Below are 20,281 nucleotides of genomic sequence, written 5' to 3' on the forward strand. Positions count from 1 at the left end.
CATAATCTCCCATACCTTGGCTATGTCATGCCTTTTTAGTGTTTCAGTAGTCGTTCAATATGCATATTCTTCCAAGATAAAGAAAGGGTCATATAGCTGGGCAAAGGTTACAACATAATTACTTTCCTGGTTTCCTTGGCAACTGCAGTATAACTCTGTGTGTGTGTGTGTGTGTGTGTGTGTGCGCGCGCGTGCGTGCGTGCGTGCGTGCGTGCGTGTGTAGAGGTCAAGTACAATGATGGCTAGATAGGAAAGAAGAGAAGCACTTCTACTCTCCATATCTATCAGTCTATTACAATCACACAGGCTCAAACACCCACACATGCATATACTGACCCTACTGACCCTGCCTTCCAAAATGTCTGTTTAGACAGTATTCTTGGCTTTGGCTGTGGGTTTAAAGTGTGTCTGTGGCCCACTGCCCAGTACTTTAAACTGTATCACATTGTGTGTGGACAGACACACAACACACACACACACACACACACACACACACAAATAGAAAAGAGGCTCATTTTCATCTCATGGCTCTGTCCCTCATTGATACCCAGGCATACAGTTGTACACATACTCTCTCTCATCTCATATCAGGCACTGTGTGGCAGTTGACAGAGAAGACAGGCCATCAGTAGCAGAGAGGAAGCTGGAACAAAGGTTTACTCTTCATTTACATCAAATCAAATCCCTTCATGTGACACTGGCGCCTAGAGTGCGACAGATGGAAAGAGCTTCAGTGTAATGTTTGAAAGGGAGAATGTTCAGGGTATCATGGTGTCTCAGCAGGCCAAAAACCAGGCCATGGTCTTGGGTTTAAATTTGGCTCTTGGATATTATCGCTGCCATACTTTTAACAAAAACACTACTGACCAGCGTGTCATAGGGCAAATGAATCACATCTACCCCCTCTCATGTTTATTTTTTGCAAGGCGTATTTTGTCACATAGTGTTTCTATAAAAGACTTGCCTGTCATACAGAAACTGAGTGAAATACACAGTATTTCAGTGGACTGCAGACCAATAACTTTTACTTTGATCTTCTGATTGTGTATTCATCACATTCATAAAACATGTTCTCTTCCTAATTTTGCTCTAGCAATGACTGTTTCTTCCATTCTGACTATAAAAGAGGAAGAGATGGGGGGTAAAAGGCTGATAGAAAGATGTGGAAAATAGGCACCTTGTTTGTTATCAAGCTGTAAATCTTTCCCTCGATCAAGAAAAGATCAGATTATTAGTTACTGCCTTCATCTTCAAAAAGTCTTACACAAAATATTGTAGCAAACAATAGTGACTTATTGATATCATTTGGTTTAGCTATATGGATTTCCATGACATTTATTACTGGTTCCCAGTGGATAAAGCCTTCTGATTTTTCATTAAGTTCCCCTAGTATTTTACACCAATGCGTATATTCCCCAAAAGAATAATTGTAAATGTAATTAGAGGATGTTGGCCTCTTAAGGATGAACATGCTGTGGATTAAATGGACCTGTCCATTGCATCACTTTAAACTTTAAACTTTAAACGTAATTCCCTTATTAGTCCCACAATGAGGAAATTCGGTTACCACCCAAGTGCATACACACAGTAGTGAACACACAAACACACCATGCACACACAGGTCTGGTGCCTTGCTCAAGGGTCTCACCTCAGTCATGGCATTGAGGGTGGAATCAAAAATCAAAAATGCTAACTGAATCTGAGGACCATTGCTTCAACTATAGCACCACTTGTCAATTTACTCTATAGGCATTTCTGTCATTTTCAAACTCACACCTTTACTTGCAAAGTGTGTATATACTTATATGAGAGTACAACTTAAAGTTCCACTTGGACCGTGCTCCTGAGGTTTCTTGTCATCTTGTCTAGTCCTGAGTGTGTACAGAGTAAGACTGATTCCATGTCTTGTGGTAGAAGTGCAAGCAAGCAGGTTATTAAACGGATGTGAGGGTGATGTTTGTAATGTATCTGTACACCTCTTGAAATGGTATTGTTCTCGCTACAGATGTGGTATTGCTCACAGTAGGTGACATACACTAAGATGAATAGGTGGTGTATATATGTGTGTTTGGTAAGTATATGTTGTGCAAATGAATGGGTGGTGGGCAAAGTGAGGTATGGTAGAGAGGTACAATAAGAAAAAACTGAAAGGTCTCACAGTAATTACTAAAGTGCTCTGATTGGCTATTGAATGGAGGGACTGAGGTATGGAAGGAGAGAAAGGAACAGATGTGGGAGGAGTGATGATGATGATGATGTTGACGACAGTGGCAGTGGTGATTGCCTATTCAATGCCCAGGCGGAGATGTGGAGGAAAACAGTTTGTCAGTCTGTCATTAGACTTGAAAGACAGAAACACACACTCGTGCATACACTTCTCATGGCTGTCGTCATTAACCTAGTAAAACTAGACTTGACTTCTTGTGTCCAATCCTAAATTGAAACAAAACAAACGTTAGAAAAAGATATAAGTATTATTGCAAACAATTATAAGATATAGTCAGACTAGGCATATTATATTAAATACTATCAATACCTTTCACATTTTGCCTCTGTGGAACTAAAACTCCCAAAACTGTATGAAATAGTAATAAATACAGGACTGTGCATCGGTTATAGGCACTTCAGATGTTTTAGATTCTTATCACACAGCACCATCAGGTGTCTGATTGATCCCAGGTTCATTGTGCAGGGCAACAAGCCCGTTAAGAACCCAGCAGAGTTCATGAAGAACTATTTTTAGAGGCAATAAGAACCAGGAGACCTGTAGCAGATGGTCTGACCCCCACAGCACCCACATCTCAGCAACTTGGAGTCAGTCTGGGATCACATCAAGAGACAGAAGACACTAGGACAGCCTGAATCTACACAAGAACTGCAGCAGCTTCTCCAAGGTGCTGCAAAGTACCAGGAGAAACTGTGTGCAGGTTGTGAGAGAATTTTTCATAAATACAAGACACCACCTTTTGTTCCATAACAGACATCCTGGCAGCCTCCCTGTGTGAACTCAACAAAGATCTCTGATGTGTTAAACATGATACTGTTTTGTATTTCAGCAGGGGAATGCAGGAAAACACAGGTAGTCACAGGGACTTTTCGCATGTATACATGTTGTGTAAGCCTGATTTACATATGTAACTCAGTTGCTCATTGGTTATAAAGCCCTTGCATATTAAAACTTGCCCTTCTGTAAGCTGTGTTCTGCCTGTTACATTTTTGTCACAACACTGGTCAAACCGAAGAGAACTGCTGCTGGTTTATGGGGAAAGGGCAGTGCTGATTAGATTTAGGTTATGTTCATATTCATATCATTTTTATTTGTATTTATAGTGCTTAAAGCTTTTGTACATTACTACATAATCCATCCAACCATCATATGTACCTGCTTATTCCTATTTAGGGTCACAGGGATCTGCTGTAGCCTATCCCAGCTCTCTTTGGTTGAAAGGCAGGGGTACACCCTGGACAGGTCACCAGTCCATCACAGGGCCACATAGAGACAAACAACCTCACACACTCACACTCACTCCTATGGGCAATTTAGAGTCACCAATCAACCTGACATACATGTTTTTGGACTGTGGGAGGAAACCAGAGTACCTGGAGAAAACCCACACAAGCACAGGGAGAACATGCAAACTCCACACAGAAAGGCCCTTGATGGATTTCAAACCAGGAACCTTGCTGTGAGGCAACAACGCTAACCACCAAAACACTGTGCCGCATTATAACAGAAATAATAATATTAATTATTATGCATACAAAAACACACATATCTATACAGTTTCATGAACATACATCAACCTTGTGTGTGTGTGTCAAAGACGTTAAAGGTCACTGTGATGACAGGAATTTTCAGACTGCTCGTCACCACCTCTCTACCCCGTATTGATTATACTAGATTGGACAGTTTTCAGTTTGAACTCATCCAAGCAATATAAACAATATGAATATGCACTTGCCAAGTCCATATAACTTATACAGTAAATCTTTGACCATCAGGGGGTGTTGAACGGACAGAGTTGTCATAGCTAACATGTTACCAAACAATTTTTTACACATCTGGCAATTTACCACATTTAGCATTTTTTTAGAGTCATATTTCTGACAGACATGGGTAGTGTAAGTTGAATATTTCCTTTCATGTTTGTTTTGGTCTTCACTGATCTGTCAGAAAAATAAGAACAGTAAATGTCCTGTCAAACCAAAGACATTCTGCTAAAAGAGCTTAAACCGCTCAGTAAAGCCTCTGTGTCAGGTAATATATTTGACATATTATGTGTAGTTATCTGACCCAGTGTTTATATCATAAATATTGATTACTGCAACATTAAGTCTTACAAATCAATATTCACTCTATTCACTGCCCCTTTTAGCAAGGCCTTATAGTGAAATGATTTAACTTGAGACATTGACATTCAGGACAATTTTATCTCTGTATGTCGTGTACATGTCGTTTTATGGTAGTGTAGACAAATTGTAGTTCTTTGCCATCCTTGTGTGGACATTTTGACAATGGGAGGACATTTTGGCCAGTCCTGACAAATTCAAAGGGCTGTTTGAGTGTTGAGACTTGGTTTTAGGATATGGGTTGGAAATCCATTAGGTTTAATATAGGGTTAGGAATGGTGCTTAGGCATTTATTTGTGATGCTAGTGAGGGTCCTGACAACTACAGTATAGAAAGAAAAATGTAGTGATCTTGTATAGCACCTTTCTACACTCATGTCTGCTCAAACCACTTTACAATATTTCCCATTTACCCATTCACACACGCACACCAATGGAAGGGCCACTGGGAGCAACTTAGGGTTCAGTGTCTGTTTGCAAAGTTATAATTGCACTTGCAAATTCAGTGTTTATTTTATCTTATATTTATTTTTTTCTTTCTTATGCTTTTTCTGGTGCTCTTATTTCTTTATGTGTACGTTAACTGAGGTCACGGGCAGTTGTGCAAGCATTTCACTGCATATCATACTATATGATGTGCAGTACACTTATTTCAAATAAAAATTTGAATTGAATTTTTTTGAATTAAAATTCATTCATCCGTGTCAAGTAACGTTAAACACCTACACCAAACACCCCACCAACGGGGGGGTGGGGGAGATGAAACAGTGTCTCCTCCTCATGTCTTGGGTTGCTTGTATGCCAACACTCACTCCAAACTTTGTTTCGGCAGCAGACTTTATAGCTCTTTCTTCTGGGTGGCATTTTCACTTGTACTTGTACTGTAGTTTAGTGTGAACATTTACTTTTTCAGTTGTACAGTATTCCCTGTATTTGAGTCAAAAGCAGTCGTGGCCTAATGGCTAGGGCAGGAATTGACTAGCACAGAGTGACTAGCCAGCGCCCTGTCCACCTTCAATACCATGACTGAGGTGAGACCATTGAGCAAGGCACCGGACACCCAACTGCTCCCCGGGAGCCGCAGCACTGGAAACAGTGAGCATTTAGTGTATGAAGGGATTTTGCTCAAGTTGGATGATGAGACAAAACAAACTGCAAAAAATGAAAAACAGAAGTCAGCGATATAAAAAATCAACAAAATAGTTGATTGTAATAAGAAAAAGAAAGGAATAAGTACAGAAAGTGGAAAATATTGGGCCTGATGTTTTATAATCATAACAAAGCTTACAAAGCTTGTTTCTGTTGAATTTGGAAAAGTGAACCATTGTGAAATTACTCCCTGGCTGCTAGAAAAGTTACTAGGATGAGGCGTTAGGCTGGCACTTTGATGAAATTATGCTGTTTCAGATTGTGTAAGTTTTAATCAGATTGCTGCTAGATGAGTATATGTGTACTGTGTCCAAGCTCCAAACTCATGTAATCTGTTATTATCTCTCTCTCTGATTACTTTGCACACTGTTTATTTCTGGGGAATGTGGATACTCAAACAGATCTTGCCTTCAGTTATTGTAATTTTATCCTGAGTGCTGCGCAATCTAATTATAATGTCTGGGTAAAATTACAGTAAGGGGTTTAACAACACTCAATGCTGACACGATACTGTTACGCAGGTTAAAAAATGATTTAATTCTTTATGACATTAGAACCAATGATATATTTTTGCACTGATTGAGTTAACAAGGTATACTGTTGCATAGATTGATTTTAGTGCTGTTCAATTGCCTAGATGCTAAACTGTGTTTAGTCTGCTTTATATTTCCTTTCTCAGAGACTTCTCAGACCACATTAATACATATTATACAATATACATTTATAGAAACATCTGTAGATTAAAAGTGTAGTAAGGTGTTGGGCCCCCACATGCATTTGTTACCACAAAGTTATGAGTCATGATTCTTTCTAATTAGGTTTTGCACACATACTAGAGCAGTTTATACTACAGGTATACTTAATAAATTTGTCACTTCAAACAGATTGCTGCACATCTCATAGTAGTTGTTTGTTAAAGTTGTGGGGAAACACATTGATGAATTTAAATGATGAATTTACCTGTGTTCTTGTCTGACAAATGTCTTTTTCTTATGATTTAGAATGAAAGGCAAAAAGAATGCAGCTTCTTCAATGTGACAGGCACTGTTTTGGACTTTTATCTTGCTAAGCAGCCCTCTGTTGCTAGCTATTTGAAATTACTAGTGGTTTGTTTATTTATTTATTTAGCTAATTATTAGGGATGCAGCTGTTCTCCGTTTAAATTTGAACTGTGCGGTTCATCATCCACAGTTCAATACGCCCTAATGAACCGTGGATTTTCAGTTTTCAAATTTACTTTTGCCTTACTACGGATTTGCCACTGTATGTGTGCCTGTCCAGGCAGGCTGAGGCAGCCTGCTGCATGTGAGTAAATATCTGCCGTCTTCATACAAATTTGCGGTATAGGGACATTTCAGGTTTGCTGTTGAATACCGTGATGAGGAAGAGAAAACAGTGTACAGAAATTAGACCTTCTGCAAGCATACCCAGCTGGAAACACTTCCGACATGAGCATACATCTCCACTGTCACCACCCCGCTGGTATCACACTCAGATGCCTTGCTACAAACCTATAGCACCAATTTAGAGAAACACAGGAAAATAACTCGCACAGTGGGGATATTTATTGCTAAATATTGGCAGCCCTTTTCGGTGGTTGGAGACGTGGGGTTTTGTCACCTAATAAAAACATTCAATACTTATTTTTGCTAATTAGCGAAATAAAAAGATAATTTTGGAAATAGCTTAATTTTTTTTTGCTCTATCGAAACTGTGACCCAAAAACCGAGGTATGAACCGAAGTGTGGGTTAACTGAACTGTTGCATCCCAACTTTATATAGCTAATTTACAGCTCATACTCACACAACACAAAGCAAAGAAACTGGAATAACGACAGAATCGCTTCTGTGTCTTGGAGACCCCAAACACCTGTTTTCACTTTATTTTTTTAAGACTGTGTTGACGCTTAGTTAATGCACCTTTAATTAATACAGACTCATTAAGGCTATTCACAATTACTGAATTACAAGATTGTTTTAACTTTATCATAATTATTTTTGTTTGTTTTTTTTAAATATTACTCATGTTATTACTTCATATTTTTATTATGTTTATTTTAGATTTCCTAGTGGGCCTAGGTGTCCTGGCATATTTCTTTGTGCAAGAATGATCATGTTTAAGTGCTTGGAACCAAAATCAATAATCGCAAAGATCAATTGAGACAAGGGTTGCACAGATCAACTGCTGCATTTAGAGAAGCTGTTGTAATTTAGGAGATCTCTGCAGTCATAGCTAAGTGGTCAATATGACTTTCTATAATCGTATTCGCCCTTGTCTTGACACACCTTTATATAGATTAAACAAAAAAAGTAGGATTTAAGAATTTACTTTGTAATGTATGCAGTTATGGGACAGGAATTCTGTAGCTTAAGAAAAATGCAGGTACAGGAACAAGCAATGGTTTTATTAAAGGGATCATGATAGTGCACTATAAGATTTGACCAAAATTATCTTATTGAATACTATTATCCATATTTGTAACATTAAGCTCACAACATCAATCATATGGATACTGTAATATTTTGCCACTGAGATTACCTGTTGTAATTACAGTATATGATCTAAACAGCTTTGAGTTTTAAGACTCTTCTTCAGTTATGTCAGTAAGCAGGAGATGATTTGTCTGCCTCTTTGCCCCCTAAGAAGACCAGCGTAGACCAGCAGTCTCTGCCTCAGAAGGAACCAAAGCCACAGCAGCCTTCTCTTTGGCCTTTTGCGGCTAAAAAAAGACAGAAATGCTTTACCTTTGGCCAAGTTCAGCCATTGTGCTTTTTCAAAAGGTTTTCTATTTCCACCCATCTTTATTTTATGTGATTATTTGCAGCTTTTAACAGCCTATGTCAAGTATTTTCTTACTGGACAAAACACAGTAGTGTTATGGTGTGGTTCTCTGCCTGTACTGACTCTGGGTCTGTAACGACATATGGATTTTAAATTATGCTTTTGTAGAGGCTTTTCACCTGGAGAATAAATGGCCAAAATGGGCCTGAAAATGCTCTCATTTTTTTTGTCCCTCGTCTTGTTCTTTTCTTCTGTCAACTGCTGTAATCACCTTGTCTAGTTTTTATGCCAAACTTACTCTTCTTTCAATGCTCCATGCATATCCAGGTTGCTCCTTTTTACTGTTGATGTTTTTTCCTTGTATCATATTTAATCATCACTTTATACTGATTATTTAACATACCATATTATATATAAACAAATGATAATGGTTTCCTAGTGTTGCACTTAACAGAATGTATTTGTAGAGTGGTTTTGTTGGTTTACAGTCATCATACTAATGTCTTGTAATTTATGTTGTGATGTTTGAATAATGTTTACAACGAAACGAAAATGTCAGATGCATGAGCATGAAATGTCCAACACTTGAATAGAGTCATTAACCCTTTTCAAATATTAAGGATCACAGCAAAGTGCTCATGTTTACCCTTTTTCAACTGAGTTTTTAATTTACACTAAACTCAAAAAAGCTGCTGATCTGAACAGAACCCAGCTCCTCCACAGACCTGTAAGAATACTAACCTCCTGCTCTTTCCCTCCTTTAGGCGGATGCAAAGATGGTGTGTGATGTGGTCAGTCGCATGGAGGACACAGAGCCTTACTCTGCTGAGCTGCTCTCTGCCATGATGCGTCTGTGGTCCGACTCAGGCATCCAGGAGTGCTTCAGCCGTGCCAGGGAATACCAGCTCAATGATTCAGCACAGTAGTATGTACATCTAGTCATTTGTGTGTGTGTGTGTTAGAGCTGGGGAACTGGACTGCTTGATACATTCATCCCTTAAAACATCTCAGCCACCTTAATTTCCAGTGATTTTTACTTCCATTCTCAAATTCTGTATACAAGCATGTTATAAATACAGTATTATAAACATGAAAATAAATCACATTATCAATTCCAATTTTTACCACCTAGTGTGTTTAATAGAGTCATCTATAGTGACAAATAAGTTATGAGGAAAATTGTTATACTTGTATCAGACAAAAATGTCAGAGGACAGCATTTTTGTTCTGCTGTTACAATCAGGTAAAAATAGTCTGTAGATTTGTAGGTATGTTCATAGTGACAGATATGACGAAACAATGTGTGTGTATGTGTATGTGCAAACAAACCATGAAATCAGTCCCCACAATGTAGCAAAAGCATCTTTTTTATCTACAGGTTTTTGCTACATACTGTGTTTACATAGTAACATGGGCTTCCTCATTGAAACCAAAGCTAAGGTTATGGTAGGGTTAGGGTTAGGCAGATAGTGGTTATGACTAAGGTTAGGATAATTTTCCAGGAAATGAATTCAGTGCAATGTCCCCAAGATCTAAAGACAAGTGTGTGTGTGTGTGTGTGTGTGTGTGTGTGTGTGTGTGTGTGTGTGTGTGTGTGTGTGTGTGTGTGTGTGTGTGTGTGTGTGTGTGTGTGTGTGTGTGTGTGTGTGTGTGTGTGTGTGTGAATTCCACCTGCCAAACTAAGTCCCAGTTTTCTGAGTCCGGGTCAATAGATCATTCATTAGCCCCACCCCAATCTACCCACCATAAAAACAACATGCATTCAAACACACGCACACCTGTTTTTGTATAATCTTCTAAATACACAAGCTATTACGACACAGTCAATTACCATTATAAGTACTGGACCTGATTTATGCTGAGTGCCTGTGTGTGGGTGGAGAGAGTGAGACAGCAGGTGAAAGACAGGGAGGAGTGAGAGAGATTGAAGTGGGGGGTTGGGTGGGGGTCACTTCCCTCAAGGGCCATGTTTGTGATGTAGCCCTTGTGCCATATATTCAGTTAAATCACACAGTCACAAGGAAATGTTGAAGTACAGGGACAGAAGCACTCATTGACCTACTGCATGTTCCTATGTGCAGTCCACACACAATATTAAAGAGTTACAATAAGTTCTAACCATGAATGTAGTGAATATTACTAATAGTAAGTTTTACTTTTGTTAATACATTCACCATTTTAATTACATAAACTGATGTTAAATGTCATACTTTGCAGCACCAAACTAATAAGGTATGAGTCACAGGAGATGACAAAAGCAGAGATAAATCCTCATTTACAATTACCAGTGACTTGTAATTACACTGTTAGTCATTGTTTTATACAATTCATCAAATCATTGATTTCTACAATATTACTGGATTCATTTAACTTGCTTACATCGTTCGCATGGGCTAGTCATTCTCACATTTTTTATTTTTGCCTACATCAGAGGCAGTATGTGTCAGAAATCCAAAACTGCATTTCACACTCTTGTTCTACATATCCCTGAAATGACAACTGACTAAAATAAGTAGAAACCACCCCTAGGTAGAGATGAGGTCAGAATAAGTGCACTTTTTGGATAGTTATCTACCAGATGAAATAGGTGTGTAAAGGCAAAAGTAGTGAAGGCAACATAAAATTGACAGCAGAAGAGAGCAGGGAAGATGAGGTAGGACATGACAGATATAGTTATAAGATGAGTAATTAAAACAGAAATGACAATGATGCAGAATAAATGACAAATGAGACAAAAAAGCAAGGGAAGGGCTGAATGCACGAGTTCATAACGAGAGAAGATGAAAAGATGGAGGGAGAGAGTGTGGTTTTCTGAACCTGGCAGACATCTTGGAAGGAGTGCAAAGATTTACATGTGGTCAATTAATTCAAACTACATCTGTTCTGTGTTTGTGTGTGCGTGCGTGTGTATGTGTCTGTGTTAAATGTCACATTAAAGATTGATGCACACTTCCTATTACGATGCGCGAACCGCCCTCCGTTTGACTGTGTGTGTATCTGTGTGTGCCTGTTATTTAAGGACACAAAGATTTTTGTTTGTTGAGTGTTACCTTTTTGTCAAGTTTAACAATTAGGTACATAGTTAACATTGTCATTAACATTCTGGCCTCATTGTGTGGGCGTGTGATCACACATGCATGTAGTGTGTGCTTTTATTACAGAGAAAGCTCTTTTCTGAGTAGACCAAGTACTGCCTAAAGCCATCTTTTCCTCTTTTTATGTCTGAGCAAATAACCTGCATGTACTGACCTATTTATTACAATACACATACACGCTGTGATTTATATTCCCTGCCTTTGTGACACAGTGGTATGCATGTACCCACTTGGCCTAACATACATTAGCTAACATAAGCACTTCCTGTATACACACACATGGAGTAGTTAGAGGTGGGGAACTGTTGCTTGTCTGTTGCTGGCTTTAGAGTTGTTCCTGCATCCTTAAAGGTTAGTATGATTCTCTATGTAAAAATCAGGGCTGCCAGAGTTAACACGATAATAACGCATTAATGCCAGTTTCTTTCAACACCACTAATATTTTTGACACAGTTACTACACATGTTCTGTGGAACTGTGGATATGGGAATTATCCCTTTAAGGTACATTTAAAATAGATGTGTGATTAATTAGTATTGACATCATGTGATTAATTGCAATAAAATATTGACAGCACTAAAAAAACAAAACAAAATAGATATCATGGTGTGGTCAGTTGTGTGAAATTTCCTGGTTTATTTTCATTCCTGGATAAAAATCGAATGGTCCTCTTCTTTTGATTCCAAGCTGATTGTGGCCACGTTGCACTGTATCATATAAGATATCCCTGCAACGCCTATAGAAGTGACAAGTGCTGGTTGTAAATATCACAGTAAGGGGGACGTCTTACCATCTGAAAACTGGTTACTTAGCAACAGCTATGAAGCAGGACAGTGGAGCCGAAGTCCCCTGGGTTGATCCTATGAAAAATATTCATGCCATATAGATGTATTTTAAAGTATGCAGATTCTGCCCTAAAATTCATTGGCCCATGTATTTACTATTGAAATCATATTATAAATGTTCTTGTTCATACACTTCACAATACCACCTTGTATATTTAACAAATTTCACCAATAATCCCAATAAATGTACTGTTTTGACAAATTGTTGATACAAATGCACAATTTTTAATAGTTCAATTGAATTTGGCTTGGCATGCCGCTGTTATACTGTTATCCTTGTTTGATGGGCTGTATTTCTGTAGTGAACCACATGCCAGTGGCTAAAGTAGAGTTCATTTGCTTACAGCAAGTACGCAAAATGACTGTGCTATATTTTGGCCCTGACTGGCGTGCATACTTACTCACTTATTTGTATCTCTGTCTTTTTAGATGTTCTTCTCACCTTAGTTCCCTGTTCCTGTTTTTTCCAATGTCCCCACAAAATACACTACCAGTCCTCATGAGTATCCATCTACCCAAGTGTTCAGTAGTGTTTTAGTTACTAGTCAGTGCAGACACTCTTTTTTCAAAAACAGAAGAGTCTGTGACAGAGAGCAGGTTGGATTTCGTGTGTGTGTGTGTGTGTGTGTGTGTGTGTGTGCGTGTGTGTGTGTGTGTGTGTGTACTTGTATAGCTATCTTTGTGAGTACCATTTTTAGCATATTTCTACCAAAGTGAGGACATTTTCCGGGTCCTCACTTTTTTCAGACTCCTGTTTGAGGGTTAAGACTTGGTTTTAGGGTTAGGGTTAGAATTAGGTTAGGGTTAGGGTGATTTAGTTGTGAGGGTTAGGGTCTAGGGAAAGCGTTATGTGTATGAGTGTCCTGACAAAGATAGCTATGCAAGTGTGTGTGTGTGTGTGTGTGTGTGTGTGTGTGTGTTGAGAGGGTTATGTTAAATGTCGCAGCTTGTCTAGAAGTAGCTCTCTGTGCGGGAAACACACACATACACAAATGCACACATCCTTATCATTATCACCTCACAGACAACGTTCTCTTGATTCTTTTTGTGCCTGATGCACTTCTGTATAATCCCTGTACATCATCAGGGAAATGAGACAAGCATACACTGGGGTCTGGTGTTAATCGACTTACTGCACCATGAAGAATAATATCAGGATGAAGAAAAAGACTAATGCAGGGGTGGTTCACATGCTCTGTGCCATGTAAAAACCAGGCTGCACAAGCACCTGCGAGTTATTAACCCATCCAGACATGATTTAATGTAGTTAGGATTTCTATATGTACACCATATTGGTTTCAGTGGGCAGCAGATCTGTACATGAAATAATGTTTGTATTTGGGTTATTGTAGTTTCATTTCAGAAATATTTCTCTGAATAGTGACCAGAGGGTGGGAACGCTGAACAGGATAGTTCGACCTCCTGTGGTGGTAAAGGTCATGAAAGTCACATCTATTAGCCCCAACAATAATAGCTGACCTGCCTTTCATTCCACTAACTACCTGCTAGTTTCTTTTCAGGTGTCTTTTTCTTTACAGATAGTTGACTCTTGACAGGAAAAAGAAAAAGACAGCACAAGGAGATATTAGTGAAGAGATACTTTTCAGAAATAAGCAAACAGAGGGGCCGCATTCACTGACCTCTACTGTAGAATACAGTGAGCTCTATGTAGATGGTGTATGTAATGACAGACTAGCTTACACCGTGGATGGTGCAGAACAACTTCTGCGGGGGGAATGGAAGCAATGATGGAGTACTTTTCAGGCTTTGCACACTGTGCTTATGTCTCGCTTAGCATGCTGATTTTTTTACACATACAGCAAATTTGTGTTCCATGTTGATGCTATTAGCATAGTATAGCACAAAACCACAATGCTCAAACAGCTCTTACCACTGGAAAACAGCAGCTTTGGAAAGTAATAGCAAAAGGAGATAAACATTCTGTTTTGTAAAGGCTGCATCAGTGATGACTTTTTTACATTTGATTGGACAACCATTCCTGTAGTACTATTCTGCCGTTTCACTGTACTTTAATGTACTGAATTGAAACACCAAACACCACCACTACTAATACATTTATAACATTATTCAATTTGGAATATCTAACTCACTGTCATCTGTGTATATAGTATAGTGTGTAGTGGAGGACCTGTTAATGTGTTTTGTATTTAATTTCCATTTAAAACATAAATCAAGGTTGAGGAGATCACTTTGCTTCATTGTGGTCCAGGACAAACAGCCTGCTTCCTCTTCTCTGAGTTTCTGTGTCTTCTCCCTTTCAGCTATCCCTGGCTACTTCCTCTCTAAACCTATGCTCTAACCCATATCCATTTCTGTGTAATCAATAGTTCCTATCACTGAAGCTGTGTGAGTGCGTGGTGTGTGTCTGCACTTGTGCTTGTGCAAACCACTTCTTGTTACCATAAACCCAATACATTCTGCCTCTGTTTGACTTTAGCCTTTTTCTCTCATTGTCTTGGAAGTAGCTCAGGATCCTTTTAAAAGCTCTGAAGCAGCACTCACCAATCTATAAATAAAAGGTTTATATCCATTACACTAGATGAATGCATGATGTGGATATATTCTCCTGCTCTTCTGTCTTCATGCTTGCGTATCTTTCTGTCCGTGTCTGTTGGCTTAGAATGCCAGTGATATCAGAATGGTTATATTGTACGATATGGGAATATCTTCGGGATAATACCCTTCAAGGTGGGCATCATAGAACTAAATGTCAGCAGAGGCAAAGTATGTAATGTTACAAGACCCTAAGGGATACCTGCCAGCCAATTAGAATAAAAGAATAACAGTGCCATGGTGTGAATAAAAAGTGGATAATCAAGTCACAACCTGTTCTTCACTGACTCCTCTGTTCTCTGCTTGGTAGTGGGATGGATTAGTACAGTAGAGAGTGATCATCTGTCAGCCAGGGAGCCGCCCTCCAAGGGCTATGAGATGAATCTCTGAACTGTACTATTCAGGAATATTTGATTTATACTTTTACATTAAAAAATAAAGGTGCACTTTCAGGAATATTCCATTACACAACTAAATATATTCATCCCACCTATCACTTTCATTTCTTTTTACTTCTTACCAACTGGCTGGCTACTTAGCATAGTAACTTAGTTTGTCTCTGTATTTTAGACTGCCGACGAGGGCTGACAGCCTTTATTCATTGATCGTATACTATAGGTAATCATGAGCAGCAATATTGATATGTAACTGGTCTTCACGTGTGACCCCTCCATAGAGAGGTGAGTAGAGGATACAAAATGACCTCAGTACAGCAACATTTTCGTTATTGTTATGTCATGACAGTAATGCAGTTTGTCAGTGTCATATTGTACTTGTTTGCTATTTTACTCACCCAAGTCATATAACACACATAAATACACTACAATGCAAACTGACTTTGGCACAACTAAAATGTCCAATCTGTCATTGTTATCAAAAACATTTAGCATTTGAGTACCTGAGGTCTACAAGAAATTTGAGGCAGACTTCAGAGAGAGAGAGAGAAATACACTTGTAATAACCACCATGTTAGGATGGATGTGGCATTAAAATTTAATACTCTAAGTTAGTATAGTCAACCCTAACCCCTTTGGCTGCTGTTGCTTCTTCTGTGGAAGATTTACCACTCCAGATTTTCAGATACAGTTGAGCAAAAGCTCCTCTTTATTTTTGACAGCTGTTGAGTTTGTCAGGTGAAATAAAAGCTGTCACTGGCACATTTCACTGGCTAGAGCTAAGTGGCTAACTAAGCTCATGTGGCTGTAAGAGTTGGTTGAAAATTCTGTTTGTGGTTGAGTTTTTAATGTTTTCAACTGACTGGAGAGTCTTTGAATCTAGTTGATGGCTACAGGCATAATATTACGCTAAAATACTGAGGCTAACGCTACATGTCCAGGACAAAAGTAATGTGAGTTGTGAATTGAGATTTTTGCTGTATAGAGATGCTTACTACCAGAAGGGAAACGCAGCAACTCAGGTCAGATTGTTATTTGTCGCCTTTAGCTGATTTATGTACTTACTTTTTATTTTTAAATTGTATCCTCACTGTTAACGTGCATGAACAGGACGGATGTAGTTCGTTATTGATGTGCTCCTTGGCCTCTCACACTCCCTGTAACACCCTGTCTGTTCCAGGTACAGTAAAACACTAGTTAACTAGTGATGCTAATGTTTGCACCTTCATTAGAGCAAATAAACTGTAAGACCATTCTTCACATTATTTCTCTCATGCTTTTTTCAAGGAAGAAAAACAAAGTTATCCTCCAAACATTTGCAGATGATTTTTCTTATTATAGCTTCATGCTGACCACTTAAGCATAAGGAGAAATCCTAGTTAGTCTACTTAACAGTAGCTAAACTAGAGGTAGGTTGCTGCTGATTTACAGTCGATATTTTCTTTGTGTGTGCACAGCTACCTGGACAGCCTAGATCGGATTGGTGCGGCAGACTACCAGCCTACAGAGCAGGACATTCTAAGGACCCGAGTGAAGACCACAGGCATTGTTGAGACGCACTTTACCTTCAAAAACCTTCACTTCAGGTCAGTATTTACTCAGGACAGTGAGTAGGTCAGAAGTCTGCCTGTTACTCATCTCTGTCTGCTCTTCTGCCAATGCATACTGTACTTAGTCTGTAATTAATAAAGTTAAATGCTTTAAACAAGTACCTAAATTTATGATTGTCTACCTTTTTAATGAGATATGATTAAATTACAGCAAAGAGCTGTGGGAATGAGGATAGAAAGGAGAGGCACTGTGGGATGGTAAGAGGAATGGAGAGAGAAAAGAAGGGAGGAGTCTCTTTCTGGCCTTATTTAATTACCATATTTCTGCCCCTGTTGTGTGCATGTGCATACACATCAGCGTACTGAGGCACACAGAGCAGAGACCAATTATTTTTCTGGATGGATGCACCATCACACATGGTAACTCATGTTTGTTTCACTTTCCTCTTACTTTCCATCCCATTCTTTCTCATACACACACATTGTTATTGTGCATTCAGATACACACAGTGTAAAAATGCAGAGAAATGTTATTTCTGCTGAATGATGGTTTCCACTGTTGAACTTACAGATGAGTGGGCGGTGTGCTGTGTGATTCTAAATATTGTCAGCTTGATTGCTGTTACTGGTAGTCAGGCAGTGTGTGGGAGGCTATGGTGTTCCTGTACTGGGTGGAACTCATCAACCTACAGACTATTATACTCATCACACATATGACTGGGTTCTTTTAACGTATCTTAAAGTGTACTTACTCCAGATACAAAAAATTAATCTAGTGTCAGATACAGAGGTTAGTAGTATTTTTTTTATTATTTTTTATGATCTATTTATTAACTGTCTCTTTCTTAATGGTCACCCAGCACCACCTATGGTCATTAGAACATCCCTAATCCACCAAGTGTTTAACTGTGTGAGGGAAGATAAGAAAAACAGATCAGAAATGCTCTAAGGCCTCATTTACACTTTTCAGGTGTCTATATCTGCATAAAATCTAGATGAAATTTCAGACACCTTCGTTGATGCTTTTCATTTGTAGTCTCGTTTGTGTTCAATTTCTCTAAATATAGTCGTTTTGATTTTTATGCAAATTGGGGTCCTTTTGTACTTCAGTCTAAAGGGGGTTTGGCAATGCCTCTGAAGGTGTGTTAACTACCAAAAATGCCAGAATAACTTCTGCAATTCATCAGTTCAGTTACAACAATTACACCTTAAATGCCTATGTAACAGTGCTCTGTTTCACACATGGTTGGCATTTATGAACTACAAATAAGAGCTTATTAAAGTTTGCCACTCTTGGATATGTCAAAAAGAAAATTTACACAGTTTATGTCATTCCATGCTTCCCTTCCTGCAGTTCAAAGACACTGCGCTTTTGAAACACAGAAAAGAGAAAATTTAATGTGTAAAAAATGTGGTGAAGAATTGAGTCAGACAGTAAAACCTAAAGTTGGTATTATCAGATAACTGCGAGAGAGTGAACCACTTTATGGGCTGGGAATGGGGCCAAAATTCTCACATCTGAAAGTAACATGCCATTATTGGATAAATGAGCCGATACAAATCTGGAAACAGGCCAAATTTATAAATGGATATACAAACTGACCATCACTGTGTAAGAACTACTTCACAAACTGAAGTTAATTATGATTTATAGATTCAAAGGTATCTTGACTGACTACAAAATAACACATTATATGAACTGAATCACCTTTATAATGACTTATGGAGAAATGTGTGTGTGTGTGTTTGTGTGCGTGTGTGTGTTTGTGTGCACACATTTATGCTTTGCTGGCTCTGTGTTCATCCATCAGGCTGTTTGATGTCGGAGGCCAAAGGTCAGAGAGGAAGAAATGGATTCACTGTTTTGAGGATGTCACAGCCATCATCTTCTGTGTGGCACTCAGCGGGTACGACCAGGTGCTGCACGAGGACGAGACCACGGTAAGGACAGATGTTCACATCTGTACGTTCTCTCTCACCTTTTAATGTATCTCTATCCCTGTCTCACTGCAGCTTTTTCTCTGTGTGGCCTTATGATCATTATATATTGGAACATGCCTTTAACCTTTTTACCTTTAAAAGAAATTAAAGCAAATAGCATCAGAGCTGTTGCAACATATAGTCCCTTAATATGTTCTGATATACGCTATATAACAGCTAGCATAAAGCGAGTATATGCTTTATACGAGAATTAAATTAATAAAGACACGAAAGTCTGAAAATGCTTTACAATTTCTGTATTTGTTTTAGAGAAATACATGTTTTAAGGATAATGGGTACCTGGAAGTTCTGGACTATGTTCTGCTTTTTTTAGTGCTCTGGCCTGTCATGTGACTTACATAGCGAAGTGACTTATATCTGTTAATTCACCATATTTCTGTCGAGTAGTCACTAGCGTTAGAATGCTCTCTCTATAATTAGGAATGCAACTTATACACCGAAGCAAATTATATATGTTTTTTCTGTTCAACAAGGCTGTTTTTGCTAAAAGCGACTTATATTCCCGTGTGATTTATAATCTGGAAAATATGGTACATAAGGTCTTCTCTTAGAAGGCATACCTGCTGTATCGTTTTGCATGTCTCATTTTGTGGTGTTATTTAATAATACTGAAGCATCAGCTGTGCTTTCTCTTCATAGTTCCTTGTTCTCAAAACACACCTTTGCAGAAATGCAGTGTTTCCGCATGCACACACACTAATACAGTATATCTAAAATCGGAACATGTAAATAAATCAACGGAATACATCTGATATTCAAAATATTGGCAGACCTTATTTGTTTAACAAAACACTTAATCTAGCAGCAGGCTATTCCGTCTCCGGTGCTGACACTGTTAGTTGGCTTCTATGCAAATACAAAAGGGACTGTTTTATATGGGTTTTTTGTCTTTATGCAAATCCTTACACTGCAAACTGTCATATTCTGGGCAAAGCACACGAACTGTTTCCAATCATGGGAAGGCTATGTTTGGTAACGTGTACATTAGGTTGCTCTAAAGGCATATTATGTTAACTGCTGACACTGAGATGCGCAACTGTTGTACAAAGCAGGGTGTTAGTTGAATACTCCTAAAAAATAAACACTGAATGAGTTAAAACATTGTTTACAATTAGTATTGCACATTAAAAATCTGATAATGTGTGAGATATTTGAGATTAAAATAAAGGTTTAGGAATGGTTAACCCAATATTTCATTAACAAAAGGCCACCAGACCGAATATGTTGCTATAAAGATGAAGTTGAAAAAAACATAACAGAAAAGCTGATTTGAATGCATGGTGTTCACTGCTATTTATAAACCCTGAAGTGCATCCTCCTACAATTCCAGGATGGGAAATTATGTTTAGTAACTGCTATTTGTGCAGATGTCATCAAGCCTCCCCATGAGCCCATGACCTGATGCTCATCATATCAGAAGAGAAAATATCCATCATAATACATGCTCACAAACAACTTCTGGTTATGTGTGTTCCATATCTGATGTCCATTTAATCAGTTCATAATGGAGTTCTTTGTTTTTGCAGATATTTGTCAGTTAA

At 38.5% G+C, this 20,281-nt stretch overlaps 1 protein-coding gene across 2 annotated transcripts in view; it reads left to right on the forward strand.

Moving 5' to 3' along the window:
• LOC113132452 (guanine nucleotide-binding protein G(o) subunit alpha) overlaps positions 1–20,281 on the forward strand; it is an 85,241-nt gene that overhangs the window by 48,356 nt on the left and 16,604 nt on the right. For both annotated transcript variants that reach the window (XM_026310516.2, XM_026310515.2), the window contains exons 4-6: positions 9,045–9,205; positions 16,647–16,775; positions 18,551–18,680. In XM_026310516.2, coding sequence (XP_026166301.1) covers positions 9,045–9,205; positions 16,647–16,775; positions 18,551–18,680 — 420 coding nt within the window. The remainder of the gene's footprint in view (positions 1–9,044; positions 9,206–16,646; positions 16,776–18,550; positions 18,681–20,281) is intronic.

The sequence above is a fragment of the Mastacembelus armatus genome, chromosome 6, assembly GCF_900324485.2.
Source record: "Mastacembelus armatus chromosome 6, fMasArm1.2, whole genome shotgun sequence".
In the NCBI taxonomy this organism is placed as follows: Eukaryota; Metazoa; Chordata; class Actinopteri; order Synbranchiformes; family Mastacembelidae; genus Mastacembelus; species Mastacembelus armatus.